The 25,495-nt window shown below is 41.0% G+C and overlaps 1 protein-coding gene across 6 annotated transcripts in view; it reads right to left on the bottom strand.

Annotated features, from left to right (window-relative positions):
• Window positions 1-25,495, bottom strand: part of CLEC16A (C-type lectin domain containing 16A) — a 437,038-nt gene that overhangs the window by 270,974 nt on the left and 140,569 nt on the right. For 5 of the 6 annotated variants that reach the window (XM_088466921.1, XM_088466922.1, XM_088466917.1 and 2 more), the window contains exons 11-16: window positions 20,307-20,433; window positions 17,587-17,687; window positions 11,569-11,691; window positions 5,146-5,255; window positions 4,715-4,759; window positions 3,065-3,115 (exon numbers count right to left, since the gene is read on the bottom strand). In XM_088466921.1, the coding sequence (XP_088323047.1) occupies window positions 3,065-3,115; window positions 4,715-4,759; window positions 5,146-5,255; window positions 11,569-11,691; window positions 17,587-17,687; window positions 20,307-20,433 (557 nt within the window). The remainder of the gene's footprint in view (window positions 1-3,064; window positions 3,116-4,714; window positions 4,760-5,145; window positions 5,256-11,568; window positions 11,692-17,586; window positions 17,688-20,306; window positions 20,434-25,495) is intronic. The other variant, XM_088466918.1, reaches the window with a different exon arrangement.

Genomic DNA, 25,495 nt, shown 5'->3' with positions numbered 1-25,495 from the left:
TGCCCTGGAGCAGACCAGATAAAGCAATCCAGGGGAACCACGCCCCAATGTGCGGACCTCCCGTTGGTGTACGCTAGGCAGAACTTTGACCTGGGGAACCTGTTCTGAGCATTCCACTGGATGGATTTGGACGAAAACTTCAGATTGGTAACATTGGAGCCCCAGAAGACATAACTAGGGGTTGACGTCCCGGTCGGACCTCCATGTTGGTGTACACTGGGCAGAACATTGAGCCGGGGACGCTGGGAGCCTGTTCTGGGCCTTCCACATTTCTGCTATTGACTCTCCAGAGAAAACAAGCCTGAAGGGAATTAAATGCTCCCAGCAGTCTCTGCATTGTGACATGCCATGATGCTCCATACCACATACCACAATGCATAATTTGGAAAGATGCAGAGTGATAATTTGCAGCATCGGATACCAGAGGGTGCAGTTAGAAGTGAAGGCATCTCATACAAAAAAGAATGTTCCTGCCAGGTTCCCCCTATTTTTACTCCCATACTGTAGGTAGTTTCGCCAGGGCTGCAGGAAAGGATCCTTTCAATCGTCTACCCCTCCTACCAGCGACACAGCTGCAAGTAAGATAAATAAACTATATATATATAGAACAAGTATGTGCCTGCTCAGCTTGGTGGTGTGATTCAGAACAAAACGTAATAAATTAATGTGGGGTGATGTATTTGACTAATAACATGGAGTCACAGTGCTCCCTTGAATTTAGGATAGGATATATACTTGTGGATAAAAAAGCCAAGATAAATAATGCCTCTTGGCTGGCTTAAGGAGTGCAAGAAGTCTTATGGGTGTTGTGTTCTGGAGGGGAAGCGCCCCGTGCCCTCCGGTCTGTCAACTTACCCTAAGTTCCTGTTAGGTGATGCGCTTCTTCCTAGATGTGTTCTTCCATGCCTCGCGATCCACTACCGCCGCTGAAGTGTGTGCCTGGTTACACACTTGCTATGTGTCCTATTGTAGTGAGCCAGTCGCAGCAAGACTTACCGGTCCCACGATCCCGGCCGTTCACGTGGTCCTCGAACATCTTCTGCTGTGGTCGGCCGTTCTACTCACCCAGATGGTGAGGGGACTTATGATCTGTACGTGGCTGGACAATGTTCCGTGCTAGAGTGTGTGCCAAGTTACACACTCCGTGTTTGTCCTTAGTGCAGCTGTATTGTACGGGAAACCTTGCTTGTAAGCGAGATCCCGTGCTATCGATAATGGTGTGCCCATGGGATAAGGGCAGATTAAGTATGTTGCTCATACAGGTTGTGGAGTGTAAGTGTGTCTGACGCGTAGCGGCTAATAGCATTCCTCAGGGATGTGCTGCTTCAATGAAAGTTTTCTGCTTAAATGATGTCACTCACACAGGGAGGCTCTGGTTGTCATATTGATGTTGTAAACAGAGTTCCCGACTGGTTAATGGTCCTGTGTGTGTATCAGTTGCAAGCTGATTACAAGATATCTGATATTCAAGGGAGCACTGTGACTCCAGGTTATTAGTCAATAAATACCTTTATATTTCACCCCACATTAGTTTATTACGTTCTGTACTAAATCACACCAACAAGCTGAGCGCAGGCACATACTTGTTATATATATATTGAATACGGAGGAGACCGGGTTCATCTCCTAGTGCCCTCAGCTAGCCCAACACCCACAGGAGTAAGCGCAGGTTCTACACTATAATTTTTCAAGATATGTAAACTAATATTTTTATTTTTTTTTTAAAGAAAGCCATCCCTTTTCAAATGCCAATTTTTGTTTTATTTTTGCAAACGATTTGGTCTAGATAGGACTTTTTTCCCAGTAATCATTAGCCACAGATAGAAAAGCATAAGGAGTTTGATTTACACAATAAGTAGCTAAAGATATTGTATATGTAAGAAAACCTTTCAAAGAGTTTTTAAAACCTAAAGATGGCACTGACTAAATAGATATATTCCTGAGCACTATCTTGGTTAAGGTCATGCTTTATTGCTGATGCTGTCAAGTCAACATCATTATCAGATAGGAAAATAAAAAATTCCCAAACTAAATTCAGATCAGTTGTACACTTACGGATTTTTTTTCTACTTCAAAGAGATCCCACTATTTTCCTAAAAAAACATTTTTCTTTAGGTGTGAGTTACTCTGCTACTTCAACCAAATATTAAAAAGTGTAAAAGAAACATCTTTATCAAGTGTCAATGCTCTGGTGGTTTATTCTTCTGTACAATGTGAAAATATATGTTCTGGTAAACAACATTCCATCAGTTTGTCTAGTTTTTGATTTAATTTCCTTGAATTTCCATAAAAAAAGCTGATCGCTGATTTTACATCCTTCAGAAGCAAAAAAGTATGGCATTTAAAAGAGACATTTTTTTTACCATTAAAATATGTTCTGCCAAAATATTTAGGCCAGCAGAATTCTGTCTTATGGCGAGAAGCCATTGTTAATGTCAATAGTAGATGGAACATCAAATAATAATTACATGAGGATGATCTTGTTTTTCAGCATTGTAACAATTGCTCACTTAACATATTTAGCATTCCTGGATTAATTGTACTGTAGTACTAATTAGTTAAATAAATAAAAAAAATATACCTTTGTTATCGATTATGTTTAAAAATAACATTTAGAACACTGTTTTTTATAAATATCCCTATATTTTACTGTAGATACTAGGTTATCAAATCGAGTAATATTACCAGACTGAATCTAACCATTGGCCGTGAATACAATCATCTAGTTCTGATGCTCTGTTGCTTCTGCACTACCATGTAGTGCATAAATCCAAACAGAGGGAATCAGAGGTGATGTTCCGTCATGCACAAACTAGTGTGTGTGTGTGTATGTGTGTATGTGTGTGTGTGGAGGGGTAGGGGGGAGAAGTACCATGGAACAAAGGCCGATATCCACTGTAGACACAGGACATTTGAAAGTCTAAAGGACATGGCACAAAGTATGTAGATTCCCCATCGTTGCAGGAAAGGTTGCAAGACAAAGGAAAGTGGGCAAAGTGCCAAAGAGCAATCTCAGGCAAATCATTTTTGGTTTGCTCGAGGACTTATTGCTGGTGAGACTCACCATCATGCTCCTGTATTCGTCTTCAAACATGTCCAAGAAAATTTCCTCTCCCTAAATGGAAAACAAAAAAACACCTACATTACTCAATGCCAAGCTTTGCAATTTAGCACATTCTTTACACTTTAGTGACTCGGACATCTGTTTTGCATTTTCTAAAATATATTTATATTCTTGCTGCAATGAAATAGGTGCATTTCCCTCCATCTCAGAGGCATGGCAAATAATTGAATATTCAAAGATACTGTGTGGTTTTTCACATCTTACTTGAAAAGACAGCAAAGTTAAATGAAATCCCAAAACTATACAAAGAAACTGGGCTAAATTAAATAGAGAATTTACAGAAGACAAAAGTCCAAAAATAAAAACTTTATATTTTTTAATTGGTATAAATTGTTTCCTCTTCCGATTCACTTATGCAATAAAACAGTATCAGGGAAATTATAGTAAATAATAAACAATGTAAATGATGCAATTTTCTATGGACAGCACTATATAAAACATATCCTGATAATAGACATAATTGTACTCCGGTCTCCGGAATAAATTATTTTTTGTTTTATATCATATAATCAATAATGGTTCCAACATGGAGTGTTTATTAACTTACAAATGAAGAGACAGAAGGGACTAAATCAGGGAAATAAAAATTTATTTTATGTTTCACTGTATACATATCAGTGGTAATTTCTTTCTCCGTTTTTTGTTACCTCCAAAAGAAATGTCATTAAAATGTGTGAAGTTGAGCTACAAACATCCACCAGAAGTTGGCTGACCCATCAGAACTTGTGTAGTTTGAATAAAACTTCCAAAAGTATAGGTTTTGCCCATAGCAACCAATCAGATACTACCTATTATTTTTTTTAATGCAATAGAAAATATCTTTTAGCATCTGATTGGTTGCTATGGCCAACACCTTCACTTTTCATTTTTAGAAGTTTTAGTAAATCTGCCCCCGATCTTGAAGAAAGCCATATTAATTAAGCCCCAGTGGGTAGGGACACACAGCAATACAATATTGAAAATTAATTTGGTAATTAAAATAAAATCCAAACAGTATTATTGCTATAAGAAATAATGAGGGTTTGCAATTACTGATGACTCAGCAAAAAAACTGAATTTAACATACAAAGCAATAACTTTTATTTACATATAGGACTGGGGTTTACAGTTATTTAATCTGGGGGGCCAGTAAGCATGTATGTAGACTGTCTAGGGCCGCATTGGAAAGAGGGGTTCTAAATTTCACGTTACATTTCATATTCTGTGGATCTATCTGTTCTTGTTACTACCATAATTGAATGTTGGAGGCATACACGAGGGGCCAACTAAACTCCTATACAAGGTTCCTTTTACAGTAGTAGTAGTAGACTAGTTACCCGGGAATCCGACCCTGGTAACTACCAGGATCAATCCCAGGAAGATCCCTTGTAACAGTGCGCATCACACAAAAAAAACAAAACGCTGATTGGAGCTTCAGTGAGCAGTCACCACCCACTTTTTATGATCTCTTCTTTGTGAGCCTAAAAAAGGCCATTTCTAATGACATACACAAGTTTTACAGTGCACACCAGGGTTCAGTGTGAACACACCACGCACTAACTGTTTGCACAAACCCTTGCTATTTTGCCAAAACATTACATATATGTATACCTTGTAAAAGTGGCGCAATAGGTGAACACTTTCTTCTCTTGCACCCTGAAAAGGAAAAATAAACTGAGTTGTCATATAATTTTATAAATGTCAAATAGAAAATGCTTCAGGAAATCTTTATGTATTTAAGCAGTGAGAAATCACTTAAACACATTTAAGTATAGGAATTTGGAGGTATACATTTAAAAAGTAAGAATGGTTTATACTGATCTACTGTACATACGGCTAGAAATGTAGTAACGTAGGATTCAGTTACTCAGCCTGCGAAGACAAACAATTGGAAACAACACCCATGTTCAATGCTTGGGCCAAGTGGATGGATAAGGTCCTGGGTGGCCAGCTTTTGTTAAAGCACTCCTTTAATGTATGTTAGGAGTCACATTGCAGATAATCTGTGGTTAGTCTGCCTAGTATAGACAGAGCGATCTTACCTCCAAGCAGGCTAGATGTACGTCTTTTATGATACAGTCACCATCAATTAGAACTAACTGCTTCAGAAGGATACATGCAAGTTCCAAGGGAGCCAAACGTACTTTCCCATCTGCAACACAAGAAATTGATTATGGATGGGCCACTGTGTGCTTACTTGATGGCAATTGTTTGATACTTGGAAAGTTTTCTTTATAATAGCAACTATGTATACTGTAAATGAAGGCCTTCCTGCAGTGACAGATCTGTAGATTGATAAATAGAATTTTTGTTCTTCATGTGGATATTATGATACATAACTGAAAGTGGATTATTCATGGAAAGAAATATTTAAAAGGTGCATTTTAACATGCAGTTTTCCATGATGCACTCAAACAGCATTACAAATATAAAGCAACATCAGTAAACTGCCTGTAAAATACCATTAGGATAATGATGTATTGATTACAATGCCATGCTATGTATGTGGTCTTAACAGTCAGCAATTTAATACAAGGCACAAACAGGCCTAAAGAAAATTAACCACATTCACTTTCCTTGATGTCACTGTGACACTCCTATTTCAATCTTGCCCCGTGTGGACAGCATGCATGGCACAGTAATGGAATCAATATATCCCTATGTAGAGATTATAGGTAAAAGGGCATAATGCAAGTTATGTTCTTTTCTAATTCTGCCCCCACAGATCAATGTGAGTTTAATCACTCTGAAAGCCTAAGGGGGTCTTGTGTAGTTTCATTAGTAAATACATTCAGTTGTGGTGTCCTGTGAGCAGGAAAAAACATTTACCTGAAGAGGAGATTGGTAAACATAAAGCCTTTGTCTATGTCTGCATATATAGACTACAAAGAGAGGCTCAGCTGGCACCAAAAACAGCATACAAATACCAGTCTGACCAAAAGGTGTGTCAAGCAGGGATCAAAGGCATCCCCATATTCTCTATTAGATGTACGATTAATATTTCTACAAAAGCTGGGAGCCTCAAAAATCATAGAAATATACCTGAAATATTTAAGCAGGTCTGGTTTGGGAGAAATTAGGTATCTCACAAGCCAGAGCAGGGTTGTTTACAATCATTGTATATCTTAAATAATAGAGATTCATGTTTCATGTGGTTTCTACACAGGGGGAATCATGTACAGTTATATGTACTTGGGTTAAAAGTCATGTGGACCAGCACTCAACTAGCATAGACTATGGCTTATTCACAGTCCAGCAAGTAATCAGGGACTGTGTCTTGAAATCACTATTTGGGGGGAGTTGATAAAGAGTTTGGGAACATTTTGCTCTTTGTCAGACTTGGGGGATAAATTCATTGTTGAGGCCTTTCCTGTGCTACCGGCCAAGAACAAGCTGAGTGTTATTCTGTGTAAGGTTTTTATTTTGACATTGCTACACATGTTTGTCTACAGATGTATCCTCATACATCTAACCTCAGTACGCCACATGGTGCAAGATGCATGGTGGGAGTGAGCAGCTGGGTCCCGTGTGACACTGCTAGCACCTAATGTATTTTTTGCATCTTTTCTTTGCTGAAAATGTGTCTTATTCAGAATGTGATGCGACTAGGGCGCACCAGGATACTGTTCTGAATAATTTGATATGTGACACTTGTATATCTGTGTGCGACTGAGACTGTATATGGAATCGGTATGACTTACCGCCAGACGCAAGTCCAGCGGTTCAAATCCCGACAGCAGCTGCCCGACATGGGTGAAAATCCTGATCGTCCCCAGGTAAGTATTTACTGACCTAACCTCCCTCCCCCTAACCCTCCTTAGGGGTGCCTAACCCTAACCTTCCCCCCCCAGTGCCTAAACCTAACCCCCCCTCCTTGCTGCCTAAACCTAAGTCCCAAAGGAGGGGTGCCTAACCCTAACTCCCCCCCCCCCCACCCCGGGAGCCCTAACCCTCTCACCCGCACGGCTGTCCGCAGCGGCACACGGCATCACTTCGAACAGGATGCCGGGCGCCGGTCTCCCGGCGTCGGTAAAATGACAGGTGTCTAGATATAGACGCCGGTCATTTAACCCTCGCCGAGAAAAAACAGTCGGGAAGCCGGCCGTCGGGATTATGTCCGCCGGCTTCCCTACTGTATGTCCTGTATACAGCACAATGAAACCTGGCATAGAAACAAGCTGCAGCCGCTGAATTGTAGCCCTTCGTACAATATACAGATTCAGAGACTCATTCGCACAACATATAAAAGTGTAACATATCAAATTAATTAGCACAGTCACCTGGTGCGTCCTAATCGCATCGCGTTGTGAATAAGACGCATTTTCAGCAAAAAAGACGAAAACATATGCTGAGAGGGGCTGCTAGGTGAGACTGCAGCAGTGATGTATCAGGACACATCTGTATGTAATCTGTAACCCTTTTTATTTATATAATTTCTGTAACAAAGCATTGTACTTTTTTTTTGTAAATAAAGTGTTCCTTTATTAGTCTAATTTCCCATACGCTCCAGAACCCACTCTTTGAAGAAGCTATTAGATCACTAAGATTATACTATAACTATTATTGATTGCTAGAAGCAGGGGAAGACCAACTAACTGAGTGCTGGTTTGTGTCGCAGGTACATGTGGCTCCTTGGTATTTTGGATGGTGGCAGGAAAGAGACGTGTATGGTATATCGGGCAGGGTGAAACAATATTCATTGAGAGTATTATATTAGGCTCTGCACTCACTACATCAGGACTTGGGGATCTGTGTAATGACAGTCCTGACACTAGAGTAGTACCAGTCCAGTTAATACAGTTATTAGCTCATATTTAGGTTGAGTCAAATCAGGGATACTTATTGGGTTCCCTGACACCCTAATAAACTATGTTATCATGGGATGTCACCCACTTTTGTTGGAAATGCAAAACAAGTACTTTCGGTTAAAAAGTCATCTTATCTAAAAAGAGTCTTAAATGTCCGGTCAGGGATTTTATTTTTGCTATGCCTAATAAATAACATTTGGAAGAACAAAAAAAAAGAAAATCTCTTGTGATAAATTTAATACATAGCAGATGTGAATAAAACAACTGGACCAGATGGTTTACATCCCAGTGTCCTCAAAAAACTTTGCTCCGTTATTTCCAAACCATGATTTCTAATTTTTAATTACATTTCCGCAAACCTTTATGGTACCAATTGATTGAAAAATACATAAGGTGGTAACTGTATACAAACATTAACCGAGTCTCTATCTGTTTCATTAATACCAATAAGATTATCACCTGAAACTGGAAAACATTCAAGAATATATTCTAGAAAATAACAATCAGCAACAGCCAACACTGGATTTATAAAAGACCAATCACCCACTTCACACTAGGCCAAATAAGCACTTAATGTATCTATTCAAGAACCATTGGTTCTGTAAAATAGGATAATTAAAGCGACATAAAAATGATGTGATAAGAGTAGTAAATTGGTTCGTATTCTAACTAGACTTAGGATATAAAAGGCGAGCCACAAAGTTCTGTCTTGAGACCATTTATGTTCTCTGTGTTTGTAAATGATGTTGAAGTTCAGATTAATAGTGGGTTCGCTTTGTGTCCAGATAAAAAATAGATTAGTTGAGAGATTGAACAGTAATAGAGTAGACTGAAGATAAATGTAAAGTTATGCATTCTGGTGCTAGAAATATCCATGCAGCTTACACTTTAGTTGGAACCCTATTGGGTAAACCTATGATGGAGTAAGATCTAGGCATAACTGTACAACATAGCAATGCCCATCTGCTACATCCGGAGCCAGCAGATATCATGTATTAACATGGGCATAAACTGTAGATAAAAAAGTGTCACTTTGCCTCTTTATAAAGGCACCTTGAGAAAAAAAAAACAGTAAATTTTGGGTACCAATTCACAAAATAGAATGTCCTTCTATAGACAATGACAAGAAGAGCAACTAAATGGGGGTATGGAAGAAATACATTAATGGTCCTTAATGAGGGCACAGAGCCTCTCCAATGTGGCTGGAAAATATTTAATGTCGAGCTGTGAAAATGGATCTTCAATGCAAGTGTGGTGAAACTGTGGGATACTCTCAAAAGAATGGTCATTGGCGAATACTGTAAAATAACAGAGGTATGAACATTTTCCTAACAAATTAAATATACTGGGCTACAGCCATTAATAAAACAGCATAGTATGTTGCTGCAGGAAGGCGTCAGACTGGAAAAATGTCAAGAGTTACTCCACCACCCGCCCCTTTAAGGCAAATTCGACTATGCATCAAAGAGGGTTATAACCTCATTCTGGAACAACTACAGTTTTTGTGTATGAAAGGCTGAACGTGAACATAAGTCATTTTGTAACCCAAACAAGTACAGATGCTGAAAGTCTTTGAATGCCAGGTGATTTAGTTAATCTGCTACTTTCAGGAAATATCTATCATCAAATGCATAATATTGAAAATCCCTCTAACACATTTTAGGACTCCAGATGGCACTGTAATCATATTACGCAATTCCTGTGATTGAACAGTATACAGCACATGGGTAACTTTTTTCTAGTTTGTTTCAATTAATAAATCGGCAGAATAATTGGTCTTAGAGGAGGCAACTGTCAGTCATTAGCAGTTCTCCAGCATTCAACCAGGTGTATTTTTTGCAAGTGACTGACAGTTATCTCCACTTAAACAAACGATGTTGCCAAATGATTCATTTAAAATATTGTCTTTAATTATTACCACCAGCGTCTGATTATGCAGTTAATCATGGCATTATAAGCAAAGGTTTTTGAATAGTTTAGTGCTTAACATTACGCATGTATAAACTAATCTGCATGTCGTATGCAGTGACAGATTGCTTGCTACACCTATAGACAACTATGGGCCGTATTCAATTAGACTCAAAAAAGTTGGAAAGGTTTCGCCTGTCCGACTTTCTGCCTAGATCGCCAGTTTCAGACGCGAAAACTTTTCGTGTGCATCCCCGCTTTTCGCCCTATTCCAAAGCACGCGAAAATCGGAAAGCGGAAAATGCAGAACAGGTGGAAAGTACTGTCACAAGTGGGGAAATCAGTCTGTACCCCAAAAAAAGATGCACTAACATAGGGAATCAATGTAGATGTGTACTAATAGCCCTAATAAAAGTGTTTGGGGTACTTAAGTAGTTTAAATTGCTTCTTATTAGCGTCTTTGCATAAGTGGTGAAGAATGGCATAAAGCAGTATTTTTTGGTGAAAATAAGTAGTCCAGTCAAATTTGGGGTACTTGAAAATGGGTGCTAGCAATTGCAAAAACACTTGGTCCTTTCTTACAGCACCCCAAGAAGTCTATTTCGCTAGCTTTTATAGTTGTCCCACCATTTTTTACTTTTTTGCCCCCAAAGCGAAAGTACTTTTTTAGGGTGTATGAGGGAATTATTTTTTTATTTATTTTTTGCGGATTTGTCCTTTGGAGGGCTGACCCAAAGGTTCTGGGTGGTTTCCCCACATTTGCACCCCAAAATAAAGATTTTGCACTTCTTTTCACCTGCTATTCATAGGCAAATCTTTTTCACTTATTACATTGCATTAAGTTTCCGCTTAGACAAAATCGTCCTGGAATTGAATATGGAGATACCTTGAAAACAGGTCGAAAATCCGAATCTGCGGAAATTTTTCGCCAAACGGCGCTTTTCGCCTCTAATTGAATACGGGCCCATATATCTATTTTTGTTGGCTACATAATGACCATGTAGCTTTTACATTAAGAGCAAAAATTATTAATTTTAATTATGTTATTATTACAAAGATATTTTTAAATACGGTTGTTTATAATTTCTATAGTCTCTTGCTCACCTCCACTGGAGATGGTGATAACATTCTTATTACTCCAGAGAGTAAGCTGGGTACACATTAGTGAGCGATGGATTGGAAAGACAAAGCCTTAAAATTGTCTAGTGTGTACCCACAATGTTGTACGGTGCGCGCTCCTATGGGGTCTTCACCCACATAATCAGATCGACCCTGCATGCAGCTCAACCTGACGACGCGGCTGACAACCCCATGCAGCGGGCATGCGGCAGGGGCCCACATGTTGGGCGCCAGATCGTCTAGTGTGTACCAGCAACCCGATATGTCGGCCCGACGATGGGGTACCGCCATTCGCATCGCTGTGTACATATGTCGTTTAGTCTTCACCCAGCTTTATACTAACACCTTCATAAAAAGTTATTAATTCAACTGTGGAGAATGAATACAACATTCATTACAGGGAGTGAGTACTGATGTATAGGATGGAGGAACTCCTCTAAGAGACTAGTAAAGGTGTGAAGGAAAATCAGATGCCATTTACCTCAATACACAAGACCTCAAAAACCTATGTAACTTCTATATTAGGAATGATAAAATATATTATAAAAAACAAAAAGGGACATAGAAGCCTGCTAATTATCTCCATAGCAGAACAGTATGTGCAATACAGCATCAAGACAAGTCCCCTACCTGGATGCGCCGCTTGGTTCATTATCCTTATTAACCTTTCTACTAACACATGGTTGTAGGTACGGATTTCCTTTGCTGGATGCAAAGACAACTGTATGTTTTCCAATTTAGCGGGATCTATTCCTGTCAACAAAAATAAAGGGAGTGGATACAGAGACATTATTGCAGTAGAGGTTACGTGGATGAGGTCATACATGTGCTGGGAATGCTAGCACTAGCAGTATTAACATGGTGCTCAAACACCTTTAACATGGTGCTCAAACCCCTCTATGCTAAACTACTGAAGTGAATGGGTAATCCTCACCCCCATCACACTGGAGCAATTATACTCCAAAAACACTGCATGCAACACTACACAGCGTGGTTATTGGCAGGCAATGAGAGTTCCTATTATCATTAGAATGCCAGTGCGTGACACCACCCATATGGCAGTCCACAACTTGTGTTCTGTAGTTTTATACAAGCGTATATAATGAAATTGCCTAATTTCACAAGTTCTGTCAATGTACCTTCTGTACCATGTACTTAATGTAAATAGAGGAAGCACAGCTCTGGTCTGAGTACTACTAATTATTACCAACACAATAGGAACTACAACTTCACTTAGAAATAGTTTAGGGGTTTTTCCAGACTGACACAATCTCCGGTAAATCAGGAATGTAACAGGAAGTCTTCTAAAAGTTATTAATTATTCATGAGGTTAGGTTGTCGTCTAGCTAATCTAGAAACAATGGACAGCAGGTGGATGCAGAGGTTAGCATTGTTGCCTCACAACGCTGGAGTCATGTGCTCATCTAGGGCCCTATCTGTGTAGAGTTTGAATGCTCTCCTGTTTGCTAGGGTTTCCTCTGGGTTATCTGGTTTCCTCACAAATCAAGCACACAATGTTAGGGCTCCACTACGGCAAGGACTGTGGTGAATAGTATATAGAATTTGCACAGCATTGCTGTCCAAATAAATGATAACAGCAAATATATTGTAAATACTGCATACAGTATTCATGTCTGGAATATAATATGTGCTTTTTAAACATGCATTTGTAACAAAACAGGAAGTTATCTTTCTAAAAACAAACATGTGGAAACACACTCGTGCTTCTTAATTGCATCTAAAATGTTGATATGCAAGGAAGTTTTGAACTACAAAGAAGTAAAACACAACAAATGTTCGAAATAAGGCACCAAAGAGCAACTCTAGTTGATTGCATGCAAAAGTATGTAGATATAAATCTCATGAAGAGTGTGATTTATCATTTCAAATCAGTTTACAAGCACTTACTGAGCATTAATGCTTTTTTCAAACATACAATTTTAATGCCAGGGTATACATATCCTTAAGACTATTTATCGTATGTTGGCTAACACGCTTTACTTTGCTATTTGAAGGCATTGTACCCTTCAAGTTAGGTGCATTCAGCACTATCATTTTTTTCCTCAACCTGTAATAATTATTTTTTTGAATTGCACATTTTCATACATTCATCTTCAGAATAATAACCTTTAGCTAGAAAGAATTAAAAAAAAAACCTCAATCAATACTTAGCTTAAACACCTCTGGCAACAACTATTACAACTCGTCTCTCTCTTGGATAAGTCAAATTGAACTCATAGCAAAATTGCCCAAGCTGGACAACAAGTTTGAAGTCTTCCTACACATTTTATGGGATTAAGGTCATGACTTCAAATGGGTCAGCCAAGCTCATCTATATTTTAAGCTACTCCAGTTTTGCTATTGCAACATCTTTGGTTTTTGACCAAAATTTGTCTAGAATATGCACCATTCAACTTCCCGCAAAATTGTCCTGGGAATGGAAAATCATTACTATAATATGATACTACCGCCACAGTTTCATACATTTATTCCAGTACTCACCAACCTGTCAGGCCGTTACTCAAAACAAATTATTCCAAATACTTTTGATTAAAGGGTCACTGTACAAGAATTAGTAAGCTGAGGGCCGCACACAAAATATTTTGTACTTATTAGACCTATTGATAACGTTTTCATGGCAATTTCCACACATATTTACAACACTGGTGGTAAGGTAAAACCCTTCTTATTCAGTGCGGGGGAAACGCTCTCTCTTTGTCTATATATAACATTTACCTGCTTTTCACAATGTCACTGCTCTCTTATCAAACTTGCTTCAGTTCATATTTCCTGAGCATTCCCCTCCAATATGCTTCTCAATCCCACTCTAGCACTGATCCTCCTTCTTCATAGCGCTCCCCCTCAATACAATCTCCTTTCCTACAGCTGTCATACTTGCACTCTCCTCTCTTCCAAGCCCTTCTATCTCCAGCTTTCTTATCGTGCTGTCATGGATTGGCTCTGCCAGCATGGTTGCTGCAGCAGGTTCAACTGTATTCGATTATGACTGTCTCCCAGCAGCAAAGGCTGCTGGGAGCTGTAATAAATTACTTTTCAAAATGTATCAATTTCTATTTTGTTCTAGTTTTGCTTTTAAAAAGGTTTTGGAATATTTTATTTTTATTTCACGTGGTAGCTTGTGAGTAGGGCCCGATATCGTTATCGTTCAGTCGTCCACTTTATCATCCATTTTTATCACAAAAGCGATGAATGATAACGACAACGCGCATTCCCGCGGGTCGTTCGTCATCATAGTTCATCGGGTTAACATGCAGGCCAACCTGACGATGTCGTCAGGTTGCTGCATGTTATGGAAAGGGGGAAGAGAGCCCGGCGCTGAACGATATCGTTAATGATATCGTTCAGCGGGTGTGCTCAATGTCATGAACGACATTGAGCACACCCTGCCGGGGACACACTAGACGATATCGCTCAGGGAGCATATAGTCTAGTGTGTACGTACCTTTAAGGTGCATATTTGAATGATATTGTTCATATCATTCGGAGTGTATGCAATGAACGACCATGATGTGCGCTCCTGCTGGACGATAACTATATCAACCATCGTCCATGCATACAGGAAAACCTTTACAATATCTTTCATTTTCCATATGGGAGAACGATCGTTGGTCGTTGATGATATCTTTGGTGTGTGGATGAATGAGATCGATCATCCAGCACACCGGGAATTTCAAGGGAGATCGTTCAGCGATATCGTTTGCTGAACAGATCAGCCCGTGTGTACCCAGCATTACACTTCTAAAAACCCGCACTTTAGTAAATATACCCCTAAGAGGCATGTGTTTCATGGGAATACTACATTTTCTACTATGTTTGGCAAAAGGCAGAAGTTAATCTGTGATATACTGATGGCAAAAGCAGCATGGTTTTATCGCAGTATTTCACCGTGTTAACATTTTGTAGGCCAAAGAAAAAGGTTACGAACCATAGTGTAATAGTCTTTAGAATGTAAGCTCTCATGAGCAGGGACCTCTTCCCTCATGTGCTTCTCTTTACATTTTCTTCTACTCTTTACTCCCCATAAGGGCACCTAACACGTCACTGCCAACTCCCTGCTGCTTATTGTGAGTGCTTTAATCGCTATTGCAGCAATGTATATAAATCGTGTCCTTGTCCTGCACAGTAATGTACTGTAAGTTACTTGTTTCTTGTTCACTCATTATTTCAATGTACTATGTAAGGTGCTGCGGAACACTTCTGGCGCCATATAAATAAAGGCTAATAATAATAATAATAATAGTCTCGAAATGGTTTATAGTTGAACCTGAGCCTGCCATACTATTTTAGTAGTAAATGCAATATTTCAGATCATAGAAAGGGGAAACAAAGACAATGTATTCTCAAAACAGACGGACAAAATGGCAGGCACTAAGGGCCCTGATTCAGACCCACTCGCGAGCGATGAGGGCTCACAAGCGGGTCGATGTTGGCCCAGTGCGCATCCTCCGTCATGCGCATGCATGAGACCCGGATAGCGACGGCCAAGCCGTCGCTATGGGTCTCGTACCAAAGGGGGCGTGCTGTCGATGGTGAGTGACAGCACGCACCCTTTGGTGGGCATGCTGGAGGCGTGGCTGCCCAGACGGAGGCGTTCCTCTGGGAACGTCTACTGTCTGGGGCCGGCCCCATTGACATCACAAGTGATGTCAGTGGGAATACCTTCGGCTCTGATAGAGCCGAAAGCACTCCAGGGCTTGCGGCAACGAGACCCTACCACAAGGGTCTCGTCGCAAGCCTGATGGTCGCGATGGTCTTGACCATCACGACCTTCTTTTTGGCCGCTCGCTATAGCTGTGGGTGGTCACACACAGCTATGCGAGCGGCCAGGAGGCCGCTCTAAAAAAAGAGGACGGCCCTGATTCAGAGCGAGCGCTCTGTCAGAGCGTCCGGCTCTGAATCAGGGCCTAAGTGTGCCCAGGCTGCTCATGTTAAGGGGCAAATTTATCAAATATTATTTGCGGCACATCCCCCAAAGTTCCCCAGAACGTTTCAAGACTTTCTCAATATCTGCTGTGGATTTTCTAAGTGTGGCCCAACACCATTTGAAGATGGCATTACCAGCTGCAGCCTATGTACTAGATTACAGTAAAATCCCGGGAAAGGGTTCTGGCCGCTGCACATGAATGGTCAGCAGACAGACCATGTGCAGAACAGCTCCAGCTCCTGAAGGAGAAGTGAAATTACTGTTTTTGGCCATTTCAGTTCTTAAACATCACAGGGACACCTGTCTGTGGCGGTTAATTGTACATCTGAGCGATCTATAATTTCTTATTGACGTCAACAGCGGCGATAAGAAAAAAGAATGATCAGGTCTAAAACCTGATAATTAGTAAATATGCCCCATAGAAATAGATATTTCTTAATGCAGTCTATACATCATACTAAGATGCGCCATTATTGTGAAATAAAGAAAGTGGGACACCCAGGTAACAGCACATCTTATTTTCTCTCCCAATAATTGCTCACTTTCTCTCTCTTTGGGTGACAAGTGTGACAAAACAGTTATAACATGCCATCACAATGCCACCAGTCTTATATTGGCAGGCCGAGTATAGGCCTCTCACACATGTGGTTGCTTGGCATGACTGCATGGTCTTGAATAAGCATATTTAGTCCACAAAGGTATAAAAACAAAAGCATATGTGAGAACCCAAGCATGGTACTGCTCCTTATCTGCTTACTGGTCTGAGCATTCTGAGCCCTACTCTGTTCAATGTCCTCAATGGGCTCAATTCAATTCAACGCAAACTGAATAGCGCCGGGAAGGAGCTCCTGGAGATATTCAATTCAGCGCACTGTTATGTCGGAGAATGCCCGTTCCCGCTCCTTAAACATGGTGTTTAGTCGCGAGAACCTGCATTCTCCGACTTAACTGCCTGCCACCATGCTGTTTCCGTTGCGCTAAGGGCAGAAATCAGCATTCCTCCAATAGTTTTGTCGGATTTCTGCTCGCACCCCAGGAGGGGTGCGAGAAGAAATCCTTCAGTCGGGTTTAATAGCGCGCTGAATTTAATAACTCCAGGAGCTCCTTCCCAGCGCTATTTAATTTGCATTGAATTGAATTAAACTGAAAGTGCTCCACTCACATCTCTCTATGATATGTCATCTTATTCTGATGAGAAGACCATATATGTCTCTTCGTTAGCTGTGTGGAAGAGCATAGTTTTATAATTAGATCCTAAAGTGTTTGTTACAGATCATTAACAGCATACTGTATTAGCTTCCCACTTCTGTCTCTCATTGCTGTAGTCTTCCTTCTGGTGCTCTCTCACTCTGAACATGGCCTTTTACCCATAGATTTTTTTATGGCTGGGGGTCAAAAGAAAATGACGTGTTCAAACAGATTGCTGTGATCTTACCAGAGTGCTGTGGCTTTTGCACAGACATTGCTCTCAACACAGTAACAGGCACTGGCTCTCCAGCATCTGCTGTGGAACTACATGTCCCAGTGAGTCAGGTCAACCACATAATTTCTGCATGTACAGAACAGGCCACAAATAGAGTATTGGTCTCATATGGTAAAAAAACAAAGCGTTACTATAGCTATGAAACTAGTAAGGCTATATCTCAATGCATCTTCTGGTAGACCACAAGGTAATACATATTATTTGTGTTCCCATTACTTACCATTATTATGAGACATGGCATAAAGAAGACATAAGACAAACAGAGTGTAGTAATCGTCGTCGGAACATTCCAATGTACTATACACCATGTCAAGGAAGGGTCTGTGAAAAACACAAATTGTAGAAACAATTCTCATAAACATGATATTGGAACTTGAGAAAAACTGAGAAAAGTGACATTTCAACCCTCACTAAGGCATTCACTACAGAAATCTGTGAAACCACTAAATAATATAATTATCCTAATAAAATAAAATATATTGACATCAATACACTTTAATACGGTCATTCAAAATAAACATTTCCTAGTGTACCTATATGCTCTGGACTTAACTACAAGGTGTGAGTCAGACCCCTGCCTGCATTACCATCTGTTGGTCAGTATAAATAACGCTGCCACAAATTTGGGCTGTGATATATACTTAGTAACAGAGGCCACCTCATATACGCCATGGTACAGACGGGATCGGTATGAAATACCGCTGGACCGACGTCGGAAGACCAGCAGCAGTGAAGATCCCGACAGGGAATTAAGGTAAGTAACACTAACCCTACCCCCCCAACCCTATCCTCCCCTCCCAGTGCCTAACCCTAAACCCCCCGTAGGTGCCTAAACCTAGCCCCCCCCCCCCCCCCCCCCGTCGTTCCAGCAGCCTAAACTAGGGATGTGCAGGCTCGGATAGGTTCGAGTTTGCACGTGGAGTTCGGATTTTTCCCTCCAAAAAAACAGAACTCAGAAAGAGGCAAAAATCCGAACTCCACGTGCAAACTCGAACCTATCCGAGCCTGCACATCCCTAGCCTAAACCTAACCCTCCCGGAGGGATGTCTAACCCTAACCTCCCCCTGGGGTTTTCTGACCCTAACCCCGCCTTCCCCTAGCCTGACCCTAAGCCACCCCCGGGAGCCCGTAACCTAACCCTCTACCCCCGCGGCTGTCCGCGCTTGCCGCCCAGCTTACCTTCGTTCGGTATGACGGGCGTCGGGCATCGGACTCCCGGCTTAGGGATAATGATAGGTGTCGGGATTTCGACGCCTATCATTAGTCCCCTGTCGGGATTGCACAGTCGGAAAGCCCTCGGTCGGCATTTTGACCATCGGCTTCCTGACTGCATCCTGTACAGACCACATGGTCAACCACACTACCCAGACACGGTTTACCTCCACCACAAAGCAAAGAGGACTCTTAACTAACCTGGCCTCTACCACAGAGTTTCTCTCACCAGGTCTACAGGCTGTAGTGCAGTAACTCCACTCCTGCTAGAAACTCATGTGATGCGGCATGGTCTGAAGTATCCAGGCCATTTGACGCTCTGAGCGTATCTCTGATCAATGAGAAAATCTGGTGAGAGAGCCCCCGCCTCTCTACACAGTAGAGACAACACACTGAGGTACTAGATCACAGATGGGGAAACTCAGGCCCGGGGGCCGTATAAGGCCCTCAGAATCATTTGGTCTGGCCCTCCTGAGCATTTCTCTGCTAGCCTCATCTGGTTAGCAGGGTGCCTAGTAGGATGGAACCCTGCAGCCAGAATCTATGCAGCATTGCTGCCTGGAGTATCCTTAGGATGCTTAAGACAGTCACACCGCTGCCCTTACAGCTCAGGACATTGCTCTAATCACCTGCAATTGTGGCCCCGCCCCATGTGACGTCACACCGAGGTGGCGTGGCCTGCACCAGGCCCGCAAATAATATTATATATATCAAGATGGCCCGCGGCATCTTGATATATATAATATCATATATAATATCATCGCAGTGCACGTGCGTGAACCAGTGCGAGAGATTGGGAATCGGTTGCTCGTTGCACATAGACAGCCCAGCAGAGTGAGTGACAGGAGAATCCGTTTGTGAGTGGTGATAGGGGCAGGCCATTGGAAAAGAGGGAGTGAAGCTGTGAACGCAGGCGTGCCTGAGCATCTCAACGCCGTTTCAGAGGCGTGGATAATTAAGAGGTAGCGTCATAGTACACGTCACCTGGCTTGTTTTTACACTGAAGTGCTCGGCGTGCTTGCGGCAGGGTATGGTCAACCACAAGTGCTGCGATCGCATCTGATGGTACCCGATGTACCGATGGTTCCATACACTTCCTGGAGATGACGTGCGCAAGGGGGCATCTTAAGACAGGCTGGTGGGCGTCTACATTCACAAAGAAATCGCACGCCGAGAAATAGTGGGCGTGCTTATGCCTTGCCGTGCAATCGCCTGCCATGCTGCCACTTAGCCAAATTTGCATACGCTGGGTGCGAGCGTACGCATCTAGCGAGCAGGTCTGAATGAGCTGCTCTGTTTCTACACCACTATAGCCTGTGTTCCCGACTCTAGGTCCAAACCATTTGTTAGCCTTTCTATGTTATTAGGAAGTGCTTGTACAAATAAATGGAAGTAAGCTGTGGAAAGCCTGGTTTACCCCAATGGACCATATATTGTGTATGTCATCTTATGAGTGACAAAAAGTGTTGAATGAAGGGTGAAATATATTATTACCGTACTATACTTCACACTGACCATACTCAAATTTGACAAAACAAGCACTCAACTTTGCAGAGATCAAATGAAATCCAGTATTTTGACTTAATTACCCTCCATAAAGCATTGTACAATAGAGTCCTACGTCTTGCTACAGAGTCAGTCTTCTAAACTGTACAATGGTGTTCTACTCATCACATTCCATGTATTGCTCTCTTATTTGAGTGCGGTGTGTTCTGTTATTCTTGTTACCTGTTCGCACTGGCTTGTGCCCCAGCAGCCGCTGCACTCTTCTCTTCATCTGTTGTGTTCTCTTCCTTTACTATAGACAAAGATTTTTCAGCTGCTTTTGATCTTTCCATAATCACCATCTCTATTTCTACATAACAAAGAAAGTGTGCTGTTTTTACAGTTTGTGTTTGTTCCAGATAGATTTATTTTGGTGTCAGATGCACTCTCATTTGTATGTTTTACCTTTATAATTACTGTATATGACAGGCCACATATGACAGCACAATAATGCTTCTACAATGAGGTGCTTTACTAGATTAGAAACAACATCTTGCAGGGAATCAAGCAATACCAGCTTAAAAGGCTACACGGTGCAATATAGCAACCAATCTGACGGATTGGAATGATATCGCTGATATATCGTTTTGTGTGTGGGTATATCATCAGCCAGTGCACGCTCTCATGGGATCGTACACCGCTCTTCCAGATCTTTCTGCATATTCAGGTAATCTGGGGGAGCAATGTATGTATCCAAGCAGCGCTATGCGGGTGGGGGGTGCCAGCATATCGGGCGGTCGGCAACCCGTGTGTGGGGACCGCCCGATATGTCGGCCATCGGATCGGCCGTCGCATCGCAGGGTACATATCGCACAGTGTATGGGGGCCTTTAAAGACTTTTTTATTTTTAGGTGTCATTCCTCTTGAAATTAATTGATGTATTATAACCATGCTCAAGTCATATATGAGGGTTGCGGTTTGGGGTGCCAAGATGGGGGTGGTGAAGGTACTGATTACCCAGGGCAGGGGTCTCCTGTTGAGGGTCCAGGACAGACATGGAGGAGATTGAATACGCATGCCACAACAAAGAACAGTATTTTAAGTCAACGTTTTAATATGTTGGTTTAGCCAATGTGTGTGCCCTGGCAACGGTATAATAAAATGGTACAAACCAAAATTTTATGGTCACAAATAAGTAAACATTTAAAATACATGTTTTAACCTCAGGTCATAATTGTTTTCAAATGTGCCTCACTCACCAACCTTCTCCACCCTTTTCTGGCAAATCCCTTCAACATTCCTGTCCCAGACTGCTTGTGGTCTGTATTAATGCAGAATTCTGCACAGAATTCACAAATCCCTACTATAAACCGCTATTAGAGCCAGATCTCTCAGAATTGTAGATCCAGATTAAGTTTTGAAAGTGTCCCTGCAAAATATTTGTATGCAGCCAGATAAAGTCATGTCTGAGACACCCCCACCCCAACAGTTACCGGTTATACTGTGCTTGGGTGCTTTCCACTCTTAAATATTGCCTCCACATACATACAAAACACACATACAAAAGGAAAGCTCCATCAAGCAAAAAACTTCATCGACTACTTGCAGGAACTGCATTCACCATCTGCAGCTGTCCAGTAGTCTTCATTCTAGCACCCTGCACCTATCACAAGCCATGCGCAGTTCCTCTATCCTGTTTGTGGAGTTGCTCTCTGCTCTGGTGCGTCTAGCACACTTGGCTAATACAATAAACTACTGAGATTCAGCAGTTTGTGTGCTAGAAGCACCAGTGTAGAAAGCAGGAAAGAGGAACTGCACGGGTTTTAACAGGGGCAGGGTGCTAGAATGTTCATTATGTCCCGGCAAAAGTAGTTTCACCTTCAAGAGGAGAAGGGAGGAGGGAGGGGGCTGGACTGCATTATTAGAGTTTATAAGTTTTGATTATTAGTATTCTTAGTGATTATGGATTATCACTACTCTAATGTTAGAGTGTGCACCTGCATCTTCTTTTTTTCTACATATGAAAAGTAAACAGACATCAATTGAAATACATCAGAGAACCGCAAACAAGGTACAGTAAACACAAATATAAGTAATTTATGGAGAATTGCTTTCACTCAGGCTAAATGGAAGTGGGTCAGTCAGGAGTGGCTTGTGAAGCAACAGGGCCCCCTCACAGTCCATTACTTACTCATACCAAGCAAACCATTTCATAAAAGGTGAGGAAGCCGAAGAAGATGAATAAGGCACAGACCGTTTCCATAACATAGTGATATTGAACTTTGAGAAACACCTTGAGTACAATAGGGCATTTGGGCTATAGCTGCTAATGTTTCCACCAGCCCCTCCACAACTGATGTTGGGACAGTATGACTGATATGAGGAACAGTCTAATGGCCGTGAGGGGAATCAGTGGTCTACCTGCTCTGGCCTGGCGGGAAATTAGAATGAAATCGAGAACATTACACACGAGAGGCATTTCGTCGGTCGGGCTTGATCATCTGGATTCCAGGTGATCAAGCCCGCCCGGCGAAACACGCATTCTGGCTCCTTCCCCTGCTATCAATGCTCTGCATGCGGGGATAGTGTTCACTTGGAGCAATAGGAGAACTCACTCGGCACTTACTCTCAGGTATTTCATTCTGTGCATACAGCCCTCACATGGCGAATTTGGTCTCTGCCATGTCCTTTGTGATATCAGGGACCATCTAACTCCTTGCATGTGAGTTGACTGTCTTCACGTTACTGTTGTTTCTATCAGCACAGCTACTGGCACCTCTCTCACCCTGCGTCCTCTCCTTGGAAGACGCTGGAAAGCAGAAGGTATCAGAACATCTGTGTGCTGTACTATTCACTACCTTCACTATCTATCTCCTTATGCTCAAATCGCACATTAAGATTATGGTCTTCCCACGTTCCTTTGTACATATGAGATACTGCCCATATTTTGCATAGATTTGATATATACTGATCTGCTCAAGATACTATGATAAAGGGCTGCAATTTTTCTTCTTGAAGGTTGCTATTTTCTATATATTATTATCTAAGGAACTATGAACTATATACTATGATTGCGTTGAATTGAACTGCTTTATAAACGATACATACTTGAGAGACTCGAACACTATTGATGATTTGTTTATCATGAACCGTATATGGTAAATAGGTTCATATGGGAAATATCTGTTTTAAAATCCAGGTGTTCTAAACGCAAGAAAATAATATTTTTTTTCTCCATTGCTACCAAATACCAATATATATTATATATAACGCTGAATGAAACTTCACCGATAATCAACTAAGACATAACAGAAAATGTGTATCTGTTATAATTATTGTATGTGAATTGTTACATTTTCCCATTGACTAAGGCCCAAATTACATTTTGGTGGACTCAATCATTTAGAGTCCATATACCCTACAATTTTAAATGAAACAATAATAAAAAGTTATGTTTTAATTTATACCATATGTTCACACATTTCGTTCATTAACATATCTAATCAATTAATGCTCCCAAAAAAGGAATTTCTTGTCTGTTTAGCTCTTGCTACAATATTTTTGAGTACCTTACTTATTGAACCACCTTTGTATATATTTATTTAATCCTCCCAAACAAGCCTTCCAACCACCATCACTGCCAAGGTTCTTGCTTCAAAGACAAAAATGACAAAATCTCAAATGAAATAGTATCTTCTTTACCAGCAACAACCTGCACCCTGTGACATCTTCTATATATTTGACCCTTTCATCTCTCCACATTACCTGGGCCTATCCCCTCACAATTCAGTTGTTCACCCCGTACTGATCTAAGCCTTAATTAACTTCTGTAATCCTCTCCGTCTAGTGTTTTTCCCCTATTGAAATTCATTTCATATTTTCTCCTATTAAAACTAATTTCTCACACAAATGCTCCATTACCTGGGTATTATGGACAATATACAACCTTACTTTTCACCCTACCTATGAAACCCTTCAGTGTTCTTCTCTCTGCATAAATCTATTCTCTGTTTTGTTATTGGTTTGAATCTCAGAAAGCTCAGCCCTAATCCCTATTTTGTATTCTATACTACCTCCACCAAATCCCCCTTTGGGTTCCAGAATCACCTTGATATGGATTAAATTGTTCATTTCACCATCTATATTGCCTAATGTTACTGAATGTTTTCTAAATGTTTTTCTGTCATTTAATCTTGGATGTCATCCCACCATCACAAACTAGGAATGCCCATTGATTGTGCCATTGGTACTTAACACTGATGGCATGAAACTATTGATGGAGAGACAATAATGGTTTGCATAATTGATGGGCAATCCTGTTGTCAGGCACGTTGGGGCTTAGTGGCGTGACAAGAGACAGGGTTAAACTCTATATATCACCTGCGGTGGAAAAAGAGGCTGATATTGATATCAGAGAACCATTGGCTCTCCGCCATCAGTGGTAAACAATCAATTAATGCTAATAGTCGATGGTCATTCCTACAACAGATACAATTATTTTTTTCCGTTAAAAAGCGCTAATAATGTTTCCACCTGTTAACAGAAGTTACATACCAGACATCTTTATTGCTAGTACAGGTTGAGTCTCCCATATCCAAAACGCTTGGGACCAGGGGAATTTTGGATAACGGAATATTCCGTATTTTGGAATAATTGCATACCATAATGAAATATCTTGGGAATAGGACACAAATATACACACAGAATGCATTTATGTGTTATATACACCTTATACACACAGCCTGCAGGTCATTTTATACAATATTTTCAATAATTTTGTGGCTAAAACAAAGTTTGTGTACAGAAATGAAATTTGTGTTTCATATACACCCTATACACACAGCCTGAAGGTCATTTTATACAATATTTTTTAATAATTTGTGCCTTAGACAAAGTTTGTGTACATTGAACCATCAAAAAGCAAAGGTTTCATTATCTGAGTCATGCCAAAAAATTCTGTATTTCGGAATATTTGGAAATGGGAGACTCAACCTGTAATTGCAAAGCAATGCATCCTAGAAACATCTCCAGACTGTGGGGCATATGTATGAAGCTCTGGGAAGTGATAAAGTGGAGAGTGATAAATGACCAACCAATCAGCTCCCAACTGTCATTTTTCAAACACAGCCTGTAACATGACAGTTGGGAGCAGAGTCTCGGGTAGGTTATCACTCTCCAATTTATCATTTATCAGAGCTTCATACATCAGCCCCTGAGTACTGAAAAAAAAAAAAAAAAAAACTTTACCACATGCATTAAATTGCTGCATACAATAATCCCTTTCTCATGGCATTCCCTAACCAGAATATTACATCAGAAATTTATTTTGAATGCAGCAGCTTGACTAGTTTTCATTGCAAAACATTCTTGTAGTACTGAATTGACAAATTGGGAATCCCGGCGCTCACTATACTAGAATGGGGTTGGGGAGG

The sequence above is a fragment of the Taudactylus pleione genome, unplaced genomic scaffold (assembly GCF_031769625.1).
Source record: "Taudactylus pleione unplaced genomic scaffold, aTauple2 ptg000066l, whole genome shotgun sequence".
Taxonomy (NCBI): Eukaryota; Metazoa; Chordata; class Amphibia; order Anura; family Myobatrachidae; genus Taudactylus; species Taudactylus pleione.
This window is presented reverse-complemented; position numbering and strand designations above follow the sequence as displayed.